This window comes from Pezoporus occidentalis, unplaced genomic scaffold, assembly GCF_034315485.1.
Source record: "Pezoporus occidentalis ecotype Australia unplaced genomic scaffold, CSIRO_AGI_Poc_V1 ctg8, whole genome shotgun sequence".
Lineage (NCBI taxonomy): Eukaryota > Metazoa > Chordata > Aves > Psittaciformes > Psittacidae > Pezoporus > Pezoporus occidentalis.
Window position 1 is genome coordinate 13,393,603 of NW_026916158.1, and position 22,392 is coordinate 13,415,994.

A 22,392-nucleotide genomic window follows, 5' to 3' on the forward strand; every position below is an offset into this window, starting at 1 on the left:
GTAACTGCACTGCAAGAAAACATCACAGCGTATTTCCTTAGGGGACTGAAAAGAATCAATTCTTCCCTCGAGATGTTCATGACTACAGTAGACTAATAGGATTCATGTTCCTGAGAGGCCATGTGTCATTTTTAAGGTAAATAACCAGCACACAACAGACAAGCTTGTATGTCTGTAGGACAAAATTAGCTTCCAAAAGGGTACAGAACCCTCAGGTCCTTTAGTCATGAAAAAAATGTCAGAAATCACAGAATTTAGATATTGAGGGTTAGAAGAACCATGGGAATTAACCACCACAATACAACTCATAATTAACCAACAAGCCTTCACAGGCAAACAAAATCTGAGTAAGCCTTTACCTGCTGTAAGGCTTTTTCTTGAACGGGACTATCTGCCTTCTTCACAGCTATCCTGACTCATACACTAAGATATTTGTAATGCCAGCCTCCAGAGACACAAGGAAAAGCATTCAGGTCCCTGAAAAAATCATAGTAATGATACTGAGCCCTACAATTTGCTCAGAAGCTCAGATACTAAAGAGTGGGTTTTGGTTTTGCATCATCTCTATTTTTAGTGCTTTCGTCCCTCTTTGTTATTTACATACAGCACCATTAGTCTCAGTGTTAAACCAAAAATAACTAATAGTGAAAGCCAATCACTCACTCTTGAGCTTCTAGGGTAATTTTTACCAGGCTGATCTTTGCCTGTTTACAACCCTTAGTCAATACTTATCTTTACTAAAGTATCAGCAGCTTTTGTGGGACCTAAGGCCCAATTGCCATCAAAAGCCCTTCATGTCTTAACAGCTGCTCTAAATGAGCTAATGGCTTACAGAGGAATAATAACATCTGTGATCATTTTATATTATACATTACAGCCTTATGGCAGAGATTTTGTAGTCTTTTAATCAAATGTCCTGGAAAGAAGTATTTCACAACAAACTATCCACTCACTGGAGCATCTAATGCTCACTGCCTATTTGCAATGCTTAAGTATCTTCCAAATGGGGGATGAAACATATCTATTCCATAGCGTAGAACACAAAGAAAGCATGCAGTCTAATCAAACATATGACATAAAATGGCATTCGATAGAGTTCCTGGCACCAAATGGAAAGGATTGTGATCCAGCAACCACAGACTGCAGAGGGGAGAGGGGTATGACTTATATTGTAAAGAGTTCAAACGTTCTGTGTCACAGTAGCTGTTACACATCTTTGTTTCCCTAAGTCCTGCACCTCCATCTCATAGCCAGGAGTTGCTATCTGTACCATTCCAACACAATTCTCTATGCAGCAGGTCATTTGCTGTGCCATTCCAGAAGCAGTCATATCATTGCTGCAGGAAACCTCTCTGATGGTCGAAGTCAGAAGTTTTCTTACCACAACCACCTAAAATGGGATGGTTTTGGTGTTGACCATCAGCAAAAAGGGCCCATTTGTGATGTATCAGCTGGAATTAAGGAGGATGGGGAAGGCACAGCCAGAGGTCAGCAAACAGAAAAGCCTCCAGGTGACCCCATGGTAGAGCAAGGACTCATCACCATGCATGTGCCCTTCTGCAGTAACTTGGTGTTCAAGTGAAGTTGCCAAAAGGTGCGTGCATAGTAACTCTTCAGCTCTGCTGTTGACCTAATTTAGGCCACATCTTCTGAAATAGTTTGATAATCAATGTGAGAAGGATTTTTCTCCTCTAATACTGAGAATGGGTTTCAATCCTTTTTGGATGTTTAATGCTCATTTTAAGGTTGTGTTTCCCAGCTTGCCAGGTGGACCACATAGTTCTCAAATGTTCATGCTGATAATGTTTTAGTGAATGATGAACCTTGTGAGAAAGGCAACTTTAATCCAGTGTCCACCCAAAATTAAAGAGAAATGGATGAGGTCCTGAGGAAGGATGGTCCTGCTGTTCAGCTGCCAGCCATCTGTTCTGCTGGGAAGCTTTTGGCCACCTCGCTCTCCTTGGTGTCTGACTCTACTGAGGCTGTACTGCAGGAATCATTGTATATGTCTGAAAAGGAACACACGGGCATTGTCATGCGATTTGTCTAAAGGACATCCCATCTACATTCTTGAGATTTATTGTTAAAAACATGAAATAAAATAAAAAAATAATCACAATTCTACTGCTCTCCTAATTCTCTCACTAAAGGCAATGGAGGTTATTTTGGCATATAACTAACTGTAATGTGTGTATGGCTTTATTTTTGTTTTGAAGCATTAGACATGTCAAAGAAATGAAAAGACACAGTTAGGCACTGAGGGTAAAGACAGAACTGACCTGCTTTGGAGGTGAAGGAGCAACAATTCCCAAACTCCCTTTAAAGCACAGCAAAGAACCCTGGTTAACTTTCAGAAATGTTTTTTTTCACTTCAACAAACTGATTACAAATAAAAACCCAAATCAACCCAAAACTAAAATCAAAAGAAACATGTAACTCAGAATAAAATGCTAGTAGCTCTCTATCACAGATCCCATAGAAATGGCTATGCCAGGTTTTTCTTTCTTCTGTTAGCAGAAGAAAAACAGGACACATTTTGGTAAATCATACTTAAGGATGGGCAAAAATGAATCTAAAACTATAAACCTTTAATCTGAGTAGCTAAGATTCAGCTTTGCCAGTGCAACCTGTTTGGGTGTTAGGTCAGAACCAAAGCTGAAGAAAGGATGACTTTTAGTGCTGATCTGGCTTAACACTCACTAGAACAGCCCGTCTTCCAGCCTTTGGAGCTAGCAGTGAAATATGATGAAACCCATAATGGTTCATGAGATTATGTTTTCAAACCTAGACCAGAACCACAGCCCAGATGCTAATCTAAATTCAGAAACTACCCAAGTCAGGATGAAAGCTATGCTGCAGTTATAACATACCCTACCATATGACACACTTGGGCTAGCTGTAAAGTAGCCAGCCTCTGTACTGGAAGCCTCAGGAATTTGGTAGGAGATTCAAGTTCTTCCCAGGAAAGGAAAAACAATTAAACCATGCCAAGGTAAGCTGCTCTGACTAACTAGATCTGATACCCACATCATCAAATTTCAGGCTAGCTGAGCTGCAACACCAGGGGCTGCAGCACAGATGTACACTGAGGCACTGTTATAGACGCAGCATTTCTCACATTCTTCTTTAGTATGAAAAAAAAAAAAGAAAAAAAGAAAAAAACAAACGCCAGTAATACATTTTCTCCCTTACCTGCATTGCTGTTCTTAATTATGTTGTTACTGTCCCCCTCTGCTGGCTGCAATATACTGGAAGGAACCCAGTCGCTTTTCTCGGAGATGAGTTTCTTCACTAACCTGAAATTCAGAGAACAGTCATTGAATTTCTCCAGATACCCTTTCCCCGGGTTGTGTTTCTTAGAGGTGCACGTTGAGCAGCTATTTCCTAAACTAAGGAAGAAGGCAGAGGACCTGGGCAGTCCTACAGGTAGCCAGTGACTTAAGTTTCAGCAGTCTCATACGGTGATCCCATATCCCAGAGCAAGCACACTTGCAAACAGACTATATGACAAGGAACCAGTGGCCTTGGCCTGTGTTTGAGACCCTTGATCAAATTTAGAGCTGAAGAAAATGAATACTTTATATTACCTATCCCCTTTGCTGTAAATTCCATCCAGGATGGATGGGTTTAGCTACCTTCCCACCTACTTCACCCTGCAGGACTTGTTCCCATCTCAGCTACATGTCAGTTCTGAGTGAAGGGTCTGAATACATGGGCACTCCTAGGAGATCAGATCTTCTTCCTCCAAATTACCCATGGAAGGAAAATTCAGATGTCCAGCCAGGTCCATTCCTAACACTCACTTGTCAGCAAGAGAATACACTAAAATATAAGTAAGCTCAAGGGGGCCAGATTCATTCCACTTTGTCAACCACATTTTATATCTAAGCTTTTGGGGCTAAAAATGCTCTCTGGTTCACTGCTGCAGCTCAGTGGAAGGCATGGGGATTTTACCGATGTATCCTATGGGAGGGTGCTGCCTTGACAACTGGCTAAATGTCAAAAGCCCAGATACTCTCCTGTTTCCTTTATGCAAATTTCCATCCTCTTAACCCTCATATCACAAGCATGTGGGATGAAAACCAACCAGGTGAAATTAACAAAAGCTGCTTGTATGTTTGCCTCCAGCTGCCTCTTTTGTATTTTGGTCAATAGGATGAATGGATTTGGATTGATTTTTGTGAATATTTTCCATCTTTTCCAGAAAGTTATGGCTGTTCTATCTGTAAGATTCTGTCTCTCTTCTGTACTTACCGTTGACCGTTCTCTCCTTTCTGCACAAATTGCACTAAATCTCCATCCTCGAGTGTAAAAGAATCCGAGAAACAGCTGTCAAAACTGCCTTCTACCCGAAAAAGATTGGTCCCCTAAAAGGAATGAAATCATGCATCAGAAATACAGTCACTATGGTTGAAAGAATACTGTGCAAGAGACAGCGAGTTTAGTCAAATACTGTATTGGGCATTTAAAGATGGCAGATTTCTTCTGTAGGGAATTGTGTCACTTCTTTTTTTATCACGCTCAGGTTATATATTATTCAAACCTGGGACTGAACTGTGCTGTGCACTCAGGTTTTAGAATTAACCAGCCAGCCATTATTCCGACACAAAAATTGGGTTTGTGACACCAGGTCACGTTACCTGGAAAAGTCTGAAATAACTTTTTTAAAGGCTGAGAGGTTTCAATAACTCACTTCAGTAACAGGTAAAGCTACAGTTTACAAGCAGGGGTGAGTCTTTATGGTCCTGATCCACAAAGCAGTCTTGGAATAATCCCCCAATACTCCAGATGAGTTTCCATCTTCTTTATTCCCACACAACCATGAATTTAGGGCCAGTATAACCCCAAACTTTGCGCTAAATTGTGATCTTTAGAGAAGAGGAGGCGACACTGGGAAGAGGCAGTGCAATTTGAAAAAAGAATTACATTGTTAGGGTTGGTCTCTTCCTCCAAGTCAGAAGAGTTGGAAAGTTCATCTGTGCTGGAGGGGATGGCTTCAAAGTCCTCAAATGTGTCTAGAGATGGCATTTGCCTGCTGGGCCAACCTTTTCAAAGGAAGTAAAATAAAAAGAGTTAGCTATCAGTCATTAGCGTCTTTCAGACTCCGTCTTTTAAAAACAAATTTCAACTTCACTTCCCACTATTCCGCTTACTGAATTGCTTGTGCCTTTTTACAGCCATTAAAATTACATTGCAACCATTATTCTGTCTAAAAGCCTGTACTGCTTGCTGTCATTTGTGGGAGTGAAGACAGGTGGCCACGGTATTCACACCCAACAATACCTTGAGCATTTAGCATTGCTAAATCTCTTCAGTTCCGGAAGTATATAAAACAAGCACCAAGAATATTTCTGTAGAGCAAGCATCATAGCAAATGATAACTTTTGCTGACATGATTTTCAGAAGGCCACACTCATTCAGTTTCCACCTTACTTCCACATGTTTATTTATAAATTGAAATCTGAAGTCACTGAATTTTGGTTGACTTCTTATCTCCTTGACACCCTTGACAGGATATTACCACCTGACCAATTTACAAGACTATCCTCTGGGGCAGGTTGGAAGTGCAGGGAAGGGACAGAGTGAACAAGGCACAAAGACAACCAGACCTTGGTAGTAGGTAGAGAAGATCTCATTAATTTCTGCTGTGAGCAGTCTTATTGTATGATTTCAACCCAATACCACCCCAGCCCAGTGGAAGGGACTTAATGACAGATTTACAGCCCAAGCACAACAGCCAGACTCTTTACCTACAAAGGCATATCCAGAGGATGTGTCCTGAGGGAAATTTAGGCTAAGCCTTATAAGACCTGCCTGATGCTCCCATGGTGTAAAAGTAACTCAGACTCTTCTACACAGATGGCAATCATAATCTGCACTTTCCTTTACACTTGATACCTGTCCCTTTTCTGACAGGGATGACTACAGTCCAGCTAAGGAGGAAACCTCAATAGCCTTAACAGATTATAAAATGAATGGAGTTAGTCAAATCAATGTGCCTTCCTACTTAATTCCCCTGCTGTGCATTACTTGATTCACAGGGACTCAGCCTAAGCAGATGCTGAATCAAGTTGTTTACAGGCTGTGGGCTGCACTCTTGACAAGGGAAAGCACTGCTCTAACAACAAGGCACGAAGACAAATGCTCATGCAGTGGGATTATGCACAACCCAGCAGTCATAACCCACAGTAAAACCTGGCCTGAGACAATACAAAACCCAAGCCAGGCAGTGCAGGCAGTAAACAGAAAAGTGATCTAATCTGAGAAAAATAGGTTTACTCATCAATTTATTTAATCCCTCCCCATGCACATCTTCCCTGTTACAGGCACTGGTTGGTTCAACTTGTGGTCATGCAGTTCTGCAGCCTCTTCTCTCTCCTCTTATGCTGGGGCTGTGATGCCCCAAATGCCCCCATTCGGTTACAAGAGAGACAGTGATCTTCTTCCAGCAGAGCATCATCCCCAGTTATAACCCTGTAGGTATTGTTAGGTCATCTGAACTTTTCAAGGTGAAAACTAGCCACTGAAGTGGCATTAGTGTGCTAGGTTGTGAGAGTCCCTGCCAAGGTCTATACCAACAGAGTTTTGAGTCAGAAAAGGCCATTTCAGTTACAGATCATGCAGCATATAGAACTGAAACCCATATTCCTGAATCACACCAGCAAAATACCAACAAATGTCTAAATGCAGAGGAATACATTGATGCTATCTAGCTCCAAACCATTACAGCAATTTCAGTTCAAATTCACAGGTTGGGCAACAAAAGACAAAAGAAAAATATATCTCTCTTCCCCTTAGAAAAAGTTGAAGTTATCTTTTGCCACTGACATCCGCAGAAACCTGAGCAGCAAGGATTCCTTACAAATATATGCATCGGTCTTCTTCTTCCATAGAAATCGCTATTCTAATTTCAGAGACGAAGAAATAGCCTAAATATTGAGTACCTAATTCAAGCTATACAATAACACAGATCAAATTGTGAGCTCTCTGACATCAATTAAAATAATTATTTTTAGCTGTGCCTGAGTTACAGAAAACCAGAATATGGGGCATTGTTTCTCTACCTGCTAGTGATCCAAGCTTGTTCTTTCATTGCTTTCATGGGAAATAATACTCATTTAAAAAAAAAAAATCTCTTGAAGTGGGAGAGAGTAAATATTATCCTAAATTATATTACACTCTCAAATTGAGACGATAAATGTTTTAATTTCATTTACCTGTCTGTGAAGCAGATCTAGGTACGGGTCTCATGGTGGAACTGGTATTACATTTAGTCTGGGCCAATATGGTGTTCTCAAAAGCATCTGTGACAGGAAGTACAGTTTGTGTCTTCAGGGTGAAACAATTATCAGACAACCAGTACAAAGTGAATTCCTGTATCAATCACCTCTGCAACTGGCAGTCCCTTTAATGAACAGGTGGACTGGGGTCCAACAGTTATAAAAGAGGAGACATGTGACCAGCACAAATGAGTGAAAAGATGGCAGCATTCCACAGAAAAACTGTAAGTCTGAGAAGGACAGCAAACAGCCAACTGAATCAAACAGAAATACTGATGTTAATTAAGGAGAATGATTGTTGAGTGAACAGTGCAGTGTTCTATTTCAGTACAGCTTCCTTACACATTTTTAACACGTTTTCCTTGCAGCATTTTAAATAGTTCTGTAGGTGATGGCATATGGTTTTGATGCTCACCCATACAGCAATGGAAGTAGACCAGGGAGACTCTCCTGCTCAGCCAGAAATTAATGATTTCACACTTGATGAATGCAATGCAATTTTGTGGGGGAAGTTTTTATCCAAATACATCAAATCCTTTGTGTTATGATCTCTGTCAGAGCCTTGGCAACAGCAGCAGTATCTCCTGGTAAAGGGATGCTAATGTTAATTGTTTCCCTCTCAGTTTGGCGAAGGATGTTGTAGGGGATGGTGTAGGACCATGTTTTAACTACCGAGGATCAACTCAGCTCTGTCCTGTGGACAGTACTTGCTCCTTGAAATACTCCCTACCTCTGCAGCCACATGGTTTGCTGGATCAGAAATATCTGCGAGTGATGAAAGTGAGATATAAACAGCACAGTTTGAGAAACTCTGGTACGGTACTGGTACCAGGATGATTCAAAACATACTGCTGTGGTCACTGGCAAAAGGACATATTCTGCAAACAGCAAAACTATTTCCTCTGCTGGCTCTGAATTGTTTCTTCCAGCCTCTCTGTTCTATTCTTCTCTTCTGCTGAGAGAGACATAGAAGATAGCTCTGATACGTCACTGATTCCATCACTGATCTGGCCCCTGCCAAAGTTTTGTGCAGATCAGCACAATCCTAAGAAAGGATTCCTCAGCCTGAATCTCTCCTCCCTGTCTTGCAGCATGGGTTCCTGGCTGCCTGTGCCCCACAAGTCAACATGTGATTGTAAATCCCCATGTAAAGGGAAAAGCTGACAATGGAAGCCATTGATCTTCCACCAGCTGAACGCTTTGGTGATATTAAACAGTAACTGATGAATCTGCTGCAAGAAATAGGTAGAAATTCTGCTTGGCTGAAATGAAACACTGCACCTTAAATGGATATTAATGTACTGTCTAGCCTCTTCTGAAGTCTTCATGCACGTGGCTCCTCCTTCTGTTATTAGGTGTAAACACTAACAAGGGAAGATGGACGCAAGCAACCAGACTGCAGGTGAAAGTGAAAAGTTGCCCCTTGGCTCCCTGCTGCTGCACTCTATGGAGCGAGGCAAAGGCCAGGCAGAAAGTCCAGATCCAGATAATATTCTAGACATTACTTCTCCAAACAGGCAGAGAATTATGGCTTTCTTTTAGGCCCATCCCTAGGTGAAAGTTGGTAAATATAATATGAGTGCAGGGGACAGGCAACAGGGTGACAAGCTATGTTTATCACAGTTAAATAGATAACTGACACCAAGCCCCTAATGGACTCCAGTGTTTGTCTGCTAGCAGTGATGACATGTGAATCCAGCGAATAATACCAAAAGATGGCCAAACAGGTTTTCATGCAGGATAGAAACACTCGTACCTTCAAACCCCAAGGGAGTTGGGTCACTCTTTATTTCATGTCTCTTGACTTTAACTGCAGGAACAAGGGGACCTGTGTGAAGTTTGCAGAGTCATTAAGTCTGTAAATATTGTTAAAGGAGAAACTTGCTTTCCCATTTCCTAGAAACACTACCTGCCTAATACTTCCCATTACAACCAGAAGAATGACCAACCCCTAAATTCTAGGTGGTGAAGATTAACGCTTCCGTGATGTGGACAGGAAACAGACCCCTTTTTACACGACAGTGGACACTAAGTGTACCTGCTTCCATTCACGTTTCACAGATGTTTTCTCTCGCTCTTGCCCGGGAGATGGCACTAACCAGACTGAGTCACAATCTCAGCTTTTTATCCATGAAGTTGGCAGGGAAGAGCCCACAAAAGCCAGCATTTATGCACCACTGGGCTGGAAGGCATCCGTCATAGATCCTCCTCCAGTACCCTGACTCCACATGTGGAGGACTGGTGATGTGATGGAGCTGAACTGTTAGCAGTGAGGATCAGTGTGCAGCAGTATGCGGTAGCCTTGCATCTGATGATCCAAACACCCCAGCTAGACCAGCATTTGGCTGATGCTGAGACATGACTCAGGTTTCAGCTCTTTTTTAAACTGAAATACTTTCTTAAAGCAGATGCTGTAAATAAAATACTTAATAGAAAATCACTGATTTTCCACCCCCCTTTGTTTTTAAAATCATTACAAAAGCAGTTTTCTCAGCATTCAAAGAAATTGCCAACAGTCTTATGGTGGAGAGGATCCTAGGACAGGATTTCTTTATATGAAACTGTAACAAAGTTTGAATTTCAATGTAATTCACACATGCTGTCTTTGATAAACCACACTAAAGAACAACCTGTTTGCCCTTTGTGCATATGTGCTTCTTTCTGTGTTCCCCAGCTTCATTAATAAATAGTAGGAAATAATTGTGTCTTCCCGTAACTTAGCAACTGATCACATATGTCTGAAGTTGTTACTGATGACAGAAAGCTGTGAGAATGTCTTCTCCTGTTCTGTGCCAATCATTTCTAAATGGTGATGTTTTAGTGTTATGATCTAAAGAAGTTGGCAAAGAAACATTTGTAGGTAGCGGTAGTATCACATCCTTCCTCTGCCAATAAACCCCACCATGACCTTGTTTCATGACTGGCCCATTGCACAGTCAAGAATATGGTTCATATCCTTCACAACTATTTAGAATAAAATAACACTGCAACTTTCTTCCTGATAAATATATAGAAAATATTTTTATACAAATGAATTCAGCCATTTTTCCTTCTATTTTGGTTTGTGAATTGCCCTGCAAATCAGTTCCTCCACTTTGTTCCAGGAAGTGACAAAGGACAGTATATTCAGAATTTGATGTAAGAACATATGTTGTGTTATCAAAAGTAACTCTGACATGTAGGCATAGGTGCCTACAATCCCATGGGTTGCTTTTGAGTTTAAATGTAAGCACTAATGCAGTAACTTAAAGTAAATTTTGTAAAACTGACTTTTTTCAAAATAATTACAGCTCAACATAAAAATGATAAATTCCCACATAAACTGCAGAGTCCAGTGAGGTCTAGGCACCTACCTACCATGCCTATAAATGTCCTTGCAAACACAATTTCTAATCATAAATGTGATTATGCTAAATATGCTTAAAGCTGGCATCTATTACTACTCCATTTTTTGGCTTGATTTCAGGCCTGTTTACCATCTGACATCTGCTATGAAGTGAGAAGATTCTCTCCTTGAAAGCAAAATTCCTGAACAGCTTCAAGGAAATGGAGAAATAATTTCTATTGAATTTCAGTTAATCTGAACAAGGGAGAAGTTGGAAAAACTAGTCCCACATCAGCCAAAAATTAAGATAGTTTCCACGGAAACTAGCACCACTCTTTAAAGTCTATTATGGAGCAACTGAGAAGAGCCACTGTGTGCACTGGCAGCACACCTTGATGGACGTTCAGACTGTCGTGGCCTGCCTCTCTGCAGGTGTTATACTGATCCTAACACTCCTTCTACTGGAACCCCTTGCATATATAAAATTTGAGCCTGATGCACTCACTCTGTGAACATCATTTGGCAGTATATGTATCAGTCAGCAGGAACGAGAAGGGTAGCTAAGCAAGCAGCATGACAATACCTTTAGTCACAGCAGAAGCATTAACTGTGGTGCTGATGGAGGAAGCTAGGGAAAAGCGACGGGTAACTTCTCTTTCCTTAGATTCTGGATCTGGGAGAATAGACAGATGCAATGCAGGGCAGGATTAGAGGTTAATAAGCACTGAGGGTAAAAGATGTCCAAAGAAATGCAGCAGCTAGAAAAGGGTAAATAAAAGGCAGGCTGCTCCTCTAAAACAGCCTGGAAAAATACCCTCAACAAAATGAAAAGAGTTTATATGAACTTATTTTCAAAGCAATTCCAATTGCACCAATTTTATACTTCAGAAAAAAGACTTATGCCAATTAATATTTTAGCAACCAACTGGTGTCTAAGTACAGCTACAAAACACAAGGAGATGAGCATGATGGTTAAAATGGTGTGTTTGTCTACAGGTAAGGTTTGGATTATTTAGACATGGAACTGTTTGTTCTGCGATGACTGAAGTACACTGAAAACCAAGCAGGAATTGTTTGAAGTTCACATTTGTAATGTACAGAAATTAACTGTGTGAATGCCTGAAAGCACTCTCTGAGCCTCCATCCTTACCTAGGATGTGGTAGAATGGTGTAGATCAGCTGGAAGAAAGTGAAAGCAACAGAGCTAGGTTTTTTAGTTTATTCCAATTAGGATCCTGTTTTTTCTCCAAGTCCACTCAGGACTGAAGACACAGCTTCCCTAGATTTCACTATGAGATGTGAGTAGCATTTTTGACTCAAAGCATTTAATAATAAATGAACTGTCGTCTAGCTTCAGAGAGTACACAATGTTTCAAAACAATTCAGTGTCATTAAGCAGCTCTTAAAAGACTGCGTCTACACATCTCCAAGCACATGAGTACACTTCTTGCACCGACCACCTACAGCAGCACCACTTGGGAGAAAAAGTTTCTTGCTTACAAATATCTCAGGATTTTTTTTCTCTTCTTGCTGAAAACATTCTAAGCACATGTGCTGTGCTAGCCAAATGAGTATTTTCCATTGAGACATGAATAAAGCTATTCATGTGCTTCATGTCTTGGTTTCACTAAGGTACTCAAACACTTAACTCTACCAGGGCACAACCTCAATTGAAAATGGTATTAGACATGGCTTTAAATATTTTGTTGAAGGTTTTTAGATTTCTTAAAAACTATTGTGGTTTGATTTTTAAAAATATCAAATAAATATTTATGTAAAAATTAAACAGTTCTTTCTATTTTCACCAAAAAAAAAATCCTGGGATAGATGAAGAGGTATTTCACACAAAACTCTTGGTAGCACATGTTTACATGCTTTGTGGAATCTTAGCCCAGACGCTCTGAGATGGCGCCTGTGATTCAGAGGGCATTTTCTGTTCCAATTGTCTCCTTTCTCTTACCACATTTATCTTCCTTTCTCTCTCTCTTTTTTTCTTTTTTTGAGGATGGTAAGCTGGCATACAGCACTGGAGTAAACGGAGTTTCAGACAATTTTATATTTCTGGTAAAATGTCCTCTGCAGAACTGTATTACTGTGAAGATTTCCTTACCAGGGATCTTAAATTTCTCTCTCCCACCTCTCATCTTCACATTTCCTTATTTTAATGTTCAGTTACACAACATTCCTCTTTACTTTGTTTTATTTCTGCCTAGTAAATGTCACACTCACTATCTGTTTCCAGTGGAGCTGAAATAAATGTTCTTGGTTGAACTGCAATTCCTGCCTTATTATGCCAAAACGTCAGGAAACCGTACTAGCTCCTTAAAATCTCAGTGCAATTTTAACTGTAAAATGGCTGCCGTAAAAAAGCTGTAAATTCTGTATCTGCCAATGCACTTCCTTATCAATTTACTCATAAAAGCACATATATTCAAGTACATCCCTATTCACAGGTCCCCAAAAAGAGGAAAGAAGAGGTTAAAATCTGTTCGCAGTGATGATTACAGTAGATGACTCCAAGATTAGGTTGCTGTAGCTGCCTTCATTAAAATACAAAGAAATTTTCACTTTATAATTGAAGCACTGAGTTACATTTACGCCATATCATGCAGCTCTTAGAGACTCTGTGACAATGCCAAGAAATATGAACTTAGCTCTGCAAACCAAGACAGCTAATGCTGACCCAAGAGTGGGGAGATATAGAGTGCTATGAGTGTGAGGTTTCATACACCTTGGCGCCAGTTCTGGTATAGCTGCCTTGGGGTATCTGCACTGATGGTGTGCAAGATGGTAAAATTTCTCTTCCAGCAATTCTTTGTCCAACATGCCAAGGTGCTTATATACAGTATTTTCTACACCACCACATCCTGCCTGGGCAGACAGTTCAGCAATGCTTTGAGCATCCATACTCCACTACCAGCTGATAATCATCAGGCAATCTTGTTTTCCCTCTGGATAATCTTGTTATCTTATAGTCTAAATCTTCCCTTTTATTCTCATGTATTCTGGATATGACCAGACACAGCGGGTCTCAACCAAAGTATGCTCGGCTCAGTATACCATCTCCTACCACAGCCAGTAATGAATCCTCAAAGGAGTCAAAAGCAGGAAAAGATTATTGCAGTAATTTCCCTGTTACCTTCGCACAGCTTCCGATCTGCTAGTCCACATAATGCCAGCTTGGCTTTGTGTTGTCAGTCCCTGCAGAAATGACCACACTGCAAATCATCCAGCCTATTTGCCAATTCGTTTCCCCTATGCCAGGACCAGATTAGTAACTGAACAGCATAACAAAGTGAAATGAGACACTGTGTAATGGAAGTGTTTCACAGGAATCTCAAGTAACGAGACCCAGCAAGACTTGAGCTGAGAGTGCCTACAGATTAGGGGGTATGAACTGTGCTTTGCTCTCTGGGACACTGAATACAATGCAAGACATTTCACATGATAAGAAAAATTCAGATAAAAGAGCAAAAGAGGTCCAAAACAAAATTGCAAATTCACTCAAATTACATTATCCTGCATTTCTGAAATCTGTATTTTGTAATGTCCACAAGTCACAGGATCTGAAAGCCACTCCCTTTTTGTGTTCAGAATATTGAACTGGTTTGTCCATCTTGGATCTTACTACCAAGTGCAGCCTTAACCTTGCACTCAGAATCTTATGGCTGTGCTGCCTCTTGGTGTATTCTCATCTACTTTATAACACTCTAATTTCTGTATTTCTCTTTTTATTCTTTAATCTTGCTTCTTCCTCTTTGGATGCTCTAACACTTTCTTTCACATAAGAAACATTATTTATCAGACAGAAGAAAAGCCATATAACAACTATACAAAGAATAATTACATTATCTTTCCAGAAAGTAATTATAAATAGTTATTCAATTTAATTTATATTCACATTTCTTTCTTTCTTTTGAAGTCTCTTCCTTGTACAGCCATCACAGGAACATGCAATGCTCTCTACTGGTGGATATTAAGTATCTTCTAAATCTTTATGCACAAAGACTCCAAACACACCATTTTACAGTGTCATATAATTAAGCAGAAATGGCAATAAACCCCAGATCTTCTGAATTCTGGTTCTCTAGTTAGCCACTAGGCCATGGCTGAGCAACATGTGAAAAAAACAGAGAGGTCCAACCAATGAGCAATTTAACACATGAAAACCTCAGGTAACTCAACACAGAGATGATATTCTTCCCTTCAAGTCAGTAAATTGCTGAAGGAAGCTAGGTTGGTGGTTTAAAACAAGTTCACAGTTTGGCCCTTGAGAGAAACTGGAAATAAATCCTATTTGCACTGTGCACCAGCAAAATACCCAACCAGTCATCTCAAAGGTGCTTTGCCAACAGTGCCATGGGAGCAATTTTTGTTAACAGCATCTTTGAGAAGAGAAGCCATGTGTGTGCATCAGACAGGAGCATTTTGGTGAGATGTGGCAGCACTCTAGGAAATAGCGATGGATGGCATTATGGGATGGAGAGAACACTGTGGGAGTGCAGGAGACAGATGGCCAGAGACCAAATGCTGTGTGGGGTGATTTTACCTTTGGGTGGAGCTCTGCGGTTGGAAAGACCTTGCAATGTGAATCGCTTTCTAGCAAGCGCTGTGCGCTCAAGGTTAAGGCTGGTGGAAGCATCAACTAGGAGAGAGAGGGAGAGGGAAGAGAAATAAGGAAGGAAGGGTCAGCTGTTCAGCTTATGGGAAAGGAAAGGTTAGCACTAGATGACAACTGAAAATAAATAAACAAATAAATTTTGATTCAGTTCAAGCCTGAGCAAGAGCTAATCAATCAGGAAGGTGACATGGGGTCAGGGTGGTTAAACCAGATGAGCCAAACAGAGCAGCTGGGTTGAGTTTGGCTCACTGAGTTTTAATGGAGAACAACAACAAAAAGCAAAACCAAAGAAAAATAGGTGAAGGGATGTAGCTCTCATCAAAGGAAAATACAGCTTAACAGCAAGCTTATTAAAAAGGATCTAGTGTGTTTTAGCATGAAAACACTGGTTGGAACAACAAGGTTGTAGGAAGAAATAAGAGACGAATCCTTACAGTGCATGTACAGACACCAAGCGTTACAAGCAGTCCCACTTCTGCTATCCAGTACCAGCACTGAAGAGTCTCCCATTATCAGCTCTATGGCTGATATGCTCTCAGCCTTACCTGCTGAAGTCTTTTTAACAGCTTCTGAAACTGGCATATAGTCATGCATTTGCTTTCATGATTTGCTGGGATATAAGGATTGCCATGCCAGCAAAGCTTACATGCCAGGCTCACACATGGATAAGCCAGCCATGCTGCCTGACAGTTGCCTTTATAGAGGTAAGTCACAGATGGATTTAGGTCCTGAGACTCTGGGTTTGAAAGGTGCTCAGTTACTCACACTGCAGGAAACAGGTGGACCTAGATCACCCCCCCATATCCACGCATTCCTGCCAAATTCTGCATCTGCCCCTTTCTTTGTGTGGGCAGGTAACACACAGAAGATATACGGCAAAGGAGCAGGAAAAAAGCTATGTTTTGGCTGCCTGGTTCTGTGCCTTAGGATTTAACCAACAGGTTTTTCTTCCTCTTTATTTCATACACAGCCAAGTGAAAATCATCAGAGGGACAAATAAATACCAGAAGTACAAAGGGAATATGAAGAGACAGTGAATCCACCCTGACAGACAAGCAACAGACAGACAAGTTGTGCTTCCAAAGGAAAGCTCATCCCATCACTTCCTGATTTGCAACCAAGATAATCCAGGAGTTGAGATGCCTGCCTGCTTAGGTGGGTGTGAGGTGAACAGATTTTTAGTAATACAGAAGCATTGTTTTGGTGGGGTTCAGCTCCTCCTACCCACTGGCCTGACACCAGCTTTGGACCAGGCAGGTGCACCTGGTGAGGAACCACTATTAAGCAGTGGTTTCAGCAGTGGAGCACTGGGAAGCATTTGGCTTTCAGCCTGCATGTGTTGGCCTAAGAGCCGTTCCCTGCCGTGTCTGTTCCCACTGTGAGGCAATCTTTGTAAGGATACTGTAGCTTTTAAAGAATCCAGAAACTGGTGTATAAAATACATTTACTTTCTGCTTGCATAGAGCAAGAAAATCCATAGTACTTCATTATCAGAGTCATGTTGCGAGTACAACAGCACATATGTGGAGGGGGTGGGTTTGTATGTTGGTTCTTCAGCTATGCCATTATATCATTTCACTGAGAGACCCCTTAGGATTTCATAAGCCCCAATAGCTTCTCAGCACTAACCAATCATTAGACCTGGTCTCTAAAGACATGTTGTCTCCACCCGAGTTATTTCAAGTCTTATCCTTCATTCTGCAGCATACCAAATAACCCTGGAAACCATTTCCAAACACAATAAGGACTAGGCCCTCATGAGCAACTGGTTGAAAATGAGCGTGCAATGGGTACTTGTGACAAAGAAGACCAACAGCATCCTGGGCTGCATTAGACAGAGCCTCGCCAGCAGGTCCAGGAAGATGATGCCGAGACACCTGGAGTACTGTGTCCTGGCCTGGTCTACCCAGGACAAGAGAGACATGGAGATATGTGAATGAATCCAGTGAAAGGCCATGAAGATGATTAAGGGATTGCAGTAGCTGACATGAATAAAGAGTGAGAGAGCTGGGATTGTTCACCTTGGAGAAGAAAAGGCTCAGGGGGATCTTATCAAGTAAAGAAGATGAAGCCAGACACTTCTCAGTGGAGCCCAGTGATAGAATGAGGGAGGCAATGGGCATAAACTGAAATATGGAAAATTCCATTAAAAAAACATGAAAAACACGTTTTTACTACGAAGGTAGTTAAAGCCTGGGATGACATCCCCAACACAACTGTGGAGTCATCATCCTTGGAGCTATTCAGAACCCAACTGGACACGACCTTGAGCAACTTGCTCCAGCTTTCAGCAGAGTAGTTAGGCTAGGTGGTCTCCAGTGGCTCCTGCAGGACTTGGCTCCCACATAGCTTCAAGTCAGTGAATCTACCAATCAGGTCCACACGAAACTGTTTTATATGTAGATAACTCAATCATAGGCAGTTATCCATAAAAATAATGAGACTGAAATAGCTTGCCTATAGTGTCCTCCCCCTCCGTACCACAGAAAACAGTATTTTAAAATTCTCTGTTCACATTAACTACATAGACATTGCGAGCATTACAGTCAGTAGGTGGCACAAGAGAGACAGGTTTGGCAGAGCACCCGACCACGCTGCCTGGGTACTGCGGGTTAGCACAGCCATGCCCTCCCCAGAAGTCTGCAGCAGGATTGCTCTACACCTTTGAAAGCAGGACCTAACTGTACATTTTAAAGACCTCAGTGTCCCAGCTAGAGGTGCCTCAAAGGACACAAAAAGTCTCAGTGGGACATCGAGAGTCGGATAGCTTCTCCGCCGGCTCTCTGCACAGTGTAGTTTACAGCCCAGCATGCACAGGCACACCCTGAATCACAAAACGGTAAGTGACATGCTGCTCGGCACTGTAGGAGCAGCCACATACCAGAGGATGAGGAGGCTCTCGGCTGAGCTAGCAGAATTACACCGAGAGCCCTGAGGAACTGGTCATGGGAAAGCAGAAGACAGAAGAATGATAATCAGCATACAGGGTGATCCCAGTTCTCACACTGGACCGGTTAAAAAACATTAAAAGTTTTCCTGGATATTTTTGAAAAGAGGGCTTATGAATTTCAAATGAAAGCCTACTTTTCAGCTTGCTTAATTAAGAAAAAAGTTTATATTTATAAAAAATACCGAAATAAATACTGAAACAGGTTTTTAACATTGGATTTTTTTTTAATGAAGAATCCTTAACTTTCTCCCCAGAATGAAAATATTGCAATGAAAAATCATTTGGTAAACATCCTAATTTTCAAAGGAAAAAGTATTCAACTTTCTTTTTTTATTTTTTCTTTTTTTCATCTCTATTTATAAAGGGGCCTGCTGTTACTTCAAGCCTGATTTGGTCATTAATCGCTTCAGACCTCACAATTTTCTTTTTTCTATTATAAAAGTCTTGTTCTAATGTTTCAAAATACTACCTAAAAAAGAAACTGCTGCTGAAATATGTTCTGTTCCTGCTGCTACCAGATGAGATCCAGCTTCTTTTTAGTGTTCATTTTAACCTACGTTGTATAGAATGTATCTATTTTACTCATGCCCTCAAATAATGGAGGGACTTTTTGTGACCACATGTGCATTTATTTACTGTACACTAGAGGGGAACCTATACACAGGAGGCAAAAAATAATAGTTAGTAAAGCCCATAGAGTCTTAAATATGACTAGAAACTAACTTAGCCAGGATATAGAAGGTTAAACTATGCATGCTATTTGGACCCCAAATTTTTTTTTTAAAAACACAAGATGTATAAAGAGCACTATAATGCATCAAAACTCACATTTAAAAAATCCTGAACTAGTGTTCAGGAAGTTTCGTGGCACAGTCACTCAGCTTTATAGCACTGTTGTGGTTTCTTTTCGATGTTGTTTTTAAATAACACACTTTTAAAGTACCCTCATAAAACTTCAGAATTGAGTGTGCAAAAATAAATATATTACCCATTGCAAGCAAAGAGCTCTGTCTCGGAACTCCTACCTCTCTTTTGTCTTGCGCTGGGACTGGAATTCCTGTTTTTATTGTTAGATGCTTCCACGTTTGATGTCTCAGATTTGTTTTCATATATACTTGATGACTTCCTGCTATACCTTCGGACAAATGAAATACAAAAATAGTTACATTCCTGCTTAATACCTGATGGAGCACTGAGCAGTAAGTATTCTTTTTTACCCTCAGATATGGAAGCCAAAGGAATAAAGGGCAGGTTTTAAAATTCTGTGTGCGATATAAATCTGTATCTGTGGCATGTATGATGGGAAAAGCCATTCTCACCCTTGCCTCCTTGACATGCCATACAATAAGGGATGTGCTTAGCCATAGTTGAGAAGGGAAAAATGGAGGAACAAGATGATTCTCTGCAGAAGCCTTTTCTGTAAGTCCAACAGATGTGGACAGAAGGAGTGGGAACCAGGTTAGAAAAGTGGACCCCAGTTTTCCATCCTTTGCAGAAGTGTATTTGACTCCAGGAGAAAAATGGGTACCAGATGGCATGTAGAGGTCATACCATGTGTAGAGGAACACAGAGATTCCAGTGGCTCCAGGATCTTCCAGCTGCTGTTTCTTCTCTTCTTTGAAAACACAAATCCAAGCAGGATGTCTCTGTCTATAGCTGAACCACAGATGAAGGCATGCATCTTGCCAGATTGGCACAAGTACTGGCCTTGTAATCCTTAATGGAATCATCCCCCATCCCCCATCCCCCACCCCAGGTGTGTACCGCATTCAAGCTGAAAGGTTTTCTCATGGTTCTTGGCTTCATTGTTTCGCAAATGTCTGGTGGTTTAGTCTGGGTGTTTGACTGTTATCTTTGGCAGACTGCACCACAATTTCATTGTATCTACACACTCCAAATATTCTTTCCTAAAATGCTAGTTATTAACATATCAACAATTACATAGTGTTTAGAATTAACACATGAACAGTTGTACTTAACATTCATATGGTTTGTTTTGCTGTGAGGGAAGGTCCAAAATATCATTAAAAACTTTAAAACATTCGGAATACTAGAGATCTGTGAATACCTTTTATAACTACATGCAGCCTGGGACTCATTGCTTTTTGTTTGAACCTCTGACCTGTTTTTGGTGGAACCTTAACAGAGGTCTCTGTTACCTCCTGTACTGAATCCAAATGTGATTTTGCAGCCTGATGTCAGGTATAAAATGGGGCTCAAAATAAATATGGGAACAAATCCAAAGCACACTCATGTTTCCTTATTCTTTTTTTCTCTGTTCTTTCCCAGCTAGGCTGAGATAACGGTGAAACATGCAGCTGCCAGAGTTAAAGATTTACAGCTGTGAGAAAGACAGCAAGAAAACACACCTGCTTTTCTGAAACAGCATCTGTAGTAAAACCAAGCATTTGTTATATATCGTGCACAGGATATTTTTACATGGATGTATGACTGAATCAATCACTTCCAATAAAGCAGATAGTGAAACAGTTAGAACAATGGTCTGTTTAAGTTTCATATGTTTAACTAGATTAGAAAATAATACAAAGGGATCATTTAATTATCACTGAAATGCAGCAGCCATCCCTTGAGATACAGCAGCAATAAATACCACAGGACATTTCATTTTGGGATTAAAATGAAACTCTGGGGAAGAATTTACAGAGGGAATTTGAACAGATTGAACAGGACTCAGAGACATTCAATAACCACCTGTAGTAAGGGTACTGCCTTCAAGTGTCCCTTTGCCAACAACTCAGCTCCGGTCATGAGTCAGCCCAGTTGTACCTTATCTCATGGAAATACAGCTCTCAGTGCTTTGGTGGCACTAAACAAGGAGTAGTCTTTTTCACTGAACAAATGACAAAGGATGCTCAGGGAAGGGAGAGCATCCTGAAACCAGATTTCTCCAATGTTACAGTACAGGTTTGATGATTCTTAATTTATAATATATTATAATAAATTATAAAAAATAATTCTTAATAAGTAGAGTCACTCTTACACATGACCAACCCAAAAGAGGGTGTCTATTGGTTAGGTAAAATCTGAATAACTAATTAGCCTCCAACCACTGGCTGAGCACTGATGATGCTGGTTTCTAGTACTGTCTACCACTGGCTTACTTGTAGCACCTTTTGCAATTGGGGGTGCTTAGTCATGTCAGTTATAAACACAGACTATGACCATGTGGGTGGCTATAACAAGTCTAGCTTCTTCCTTCCTCTCCTTGCCCCCACCCAGCATCCCAAAACAGGCTGCAGAAGGAGCTCCACAGTCTAAGGAATTCTGGATCACTCCAGAATTCACAGGTGGCAAAGTCACCTTGTGCTGCAGTTCCCCAGTCCTTGCTTCTCTCTGAAACGCATACTACAGAGGATCAAGATGGCCTTTGGTCACAGCAGCTAACAGGACACCATGAACTTTTTATGAAAGCCTAGAACATTGTTCTTTCATGAAGACTTATGATATTCTTCCTGTCCCTATAATATTTGGAGCAGATGCATTTAACCTCTTCTTCTCTGGGATAGTTGGCAGAGTGAGGATAACAAATATTTCATCTTTCCTTTGGTTTAACTTACTCTAGGACAAATAGCTAATCACATGGCTTTTCTTCCTGGAGTTAATTAATTTTCTGTTGACATATTTTGTCTATAATTTATGCTCTGAAATTTTTCACTTTAAGAGTCTTATAAGAGGGATATACGTCTGGATTGATTTCAAATATTTTTGTGATTGCATTTCATATTTTACTGGAATAATTTTCTTCTATCCCTGAGGTAGTTTTGCTGAAAGATTTTTCATGCTTAAAACTTTTCAGCTTAAACCTTAAACAAAGCAAATGTAACCAAGCTTATAGAAAATATGGTGCAGGATTAGCAGCACTGCATCTGTTTAAAATTTCTTGCACTGAGTTGTATAGCTCTCAAAGGCTTTTTTACTTGGGATCTCTTGGTGTGGTTGATCCTGCTAAAATTCTACAATAATATCCCATACCAATTTACATTAAACTTGCTGAGCAATTGGGTCATTACAAAAATTTGCTGACAGCTCCTGGAAATGTTCCAATACATTTTGTCTGAACTCGAATTAATCTGGAGGTTTTGCTTTTGCAAAACCAAATGATCATGTTTGAAATTAATTCTGCATTGTGATTTTATTTTCCTCATGAGCAGAATGTTTATCTGTATTTACATGTGTTTAAAGAATTTGAAGATAA

The 22,392-nt window shown here is 40.6% G+C and overlaps 1 protein-coding gene across 9 annotated transcripts in view; it reads right to left on the bottom strand.

The window, feature by feature from the left end:
• Positions 1–584: 584 nt before the first annotated feature.
• Positions 585–22,392, bottom strand: part of MCF2L2 (MCF.2 cell line derived transforming sequence-like 2) — a 186,268-nt gene continuing 164,460 nt past the window's right edge. For 4 of the 9 annotated variants that reach the window (XM_062603104.1, XM_062603103.1, XM_062603102.1 and 1 more), the window contains exons 26-34: positions 19,202–19,311; positions 15,155–15,250; positions 11,189–11,278; positions 9,037–9,108; positions 7,218–7,304; positions 4,927–5,045; positions 4,255–4,367; positions 3,193–3,296; positions 585–2,009 (exon numbers count right to left, since the gene is read on the bottom strand). In XM_062603104.1, coding sequence (XP_062459088.1) covers positions 1,909–2,009; positions 3,193–3,296; positions 4,255–4,367; positions 4,927–5,045; positions 7,218–7,304; positions 9,037–9,108; positions 11,189–11,278; positions 15,155–15,250; positions 19,202–19,311 — 892 coding nt within the window. In that variant the 3' untranslated portion in view covers positions 585–1,908. The remainder of the gene's footprint in view (positions 2,010–3,192; positions 3,297–4,254; positions 4,368–4,926; positions 5,046–7,217; positions 7,305–9,036; positions 9,109–11,188; positions 11,279–15,154; positions 15,251–19,201; positions 19,312–22,392) is intronic. The other 5 variants (XM_062603105.1, XM_062603106.1, XM_062603108.1 and 2 more) reach the window with 5 other exon arrangements.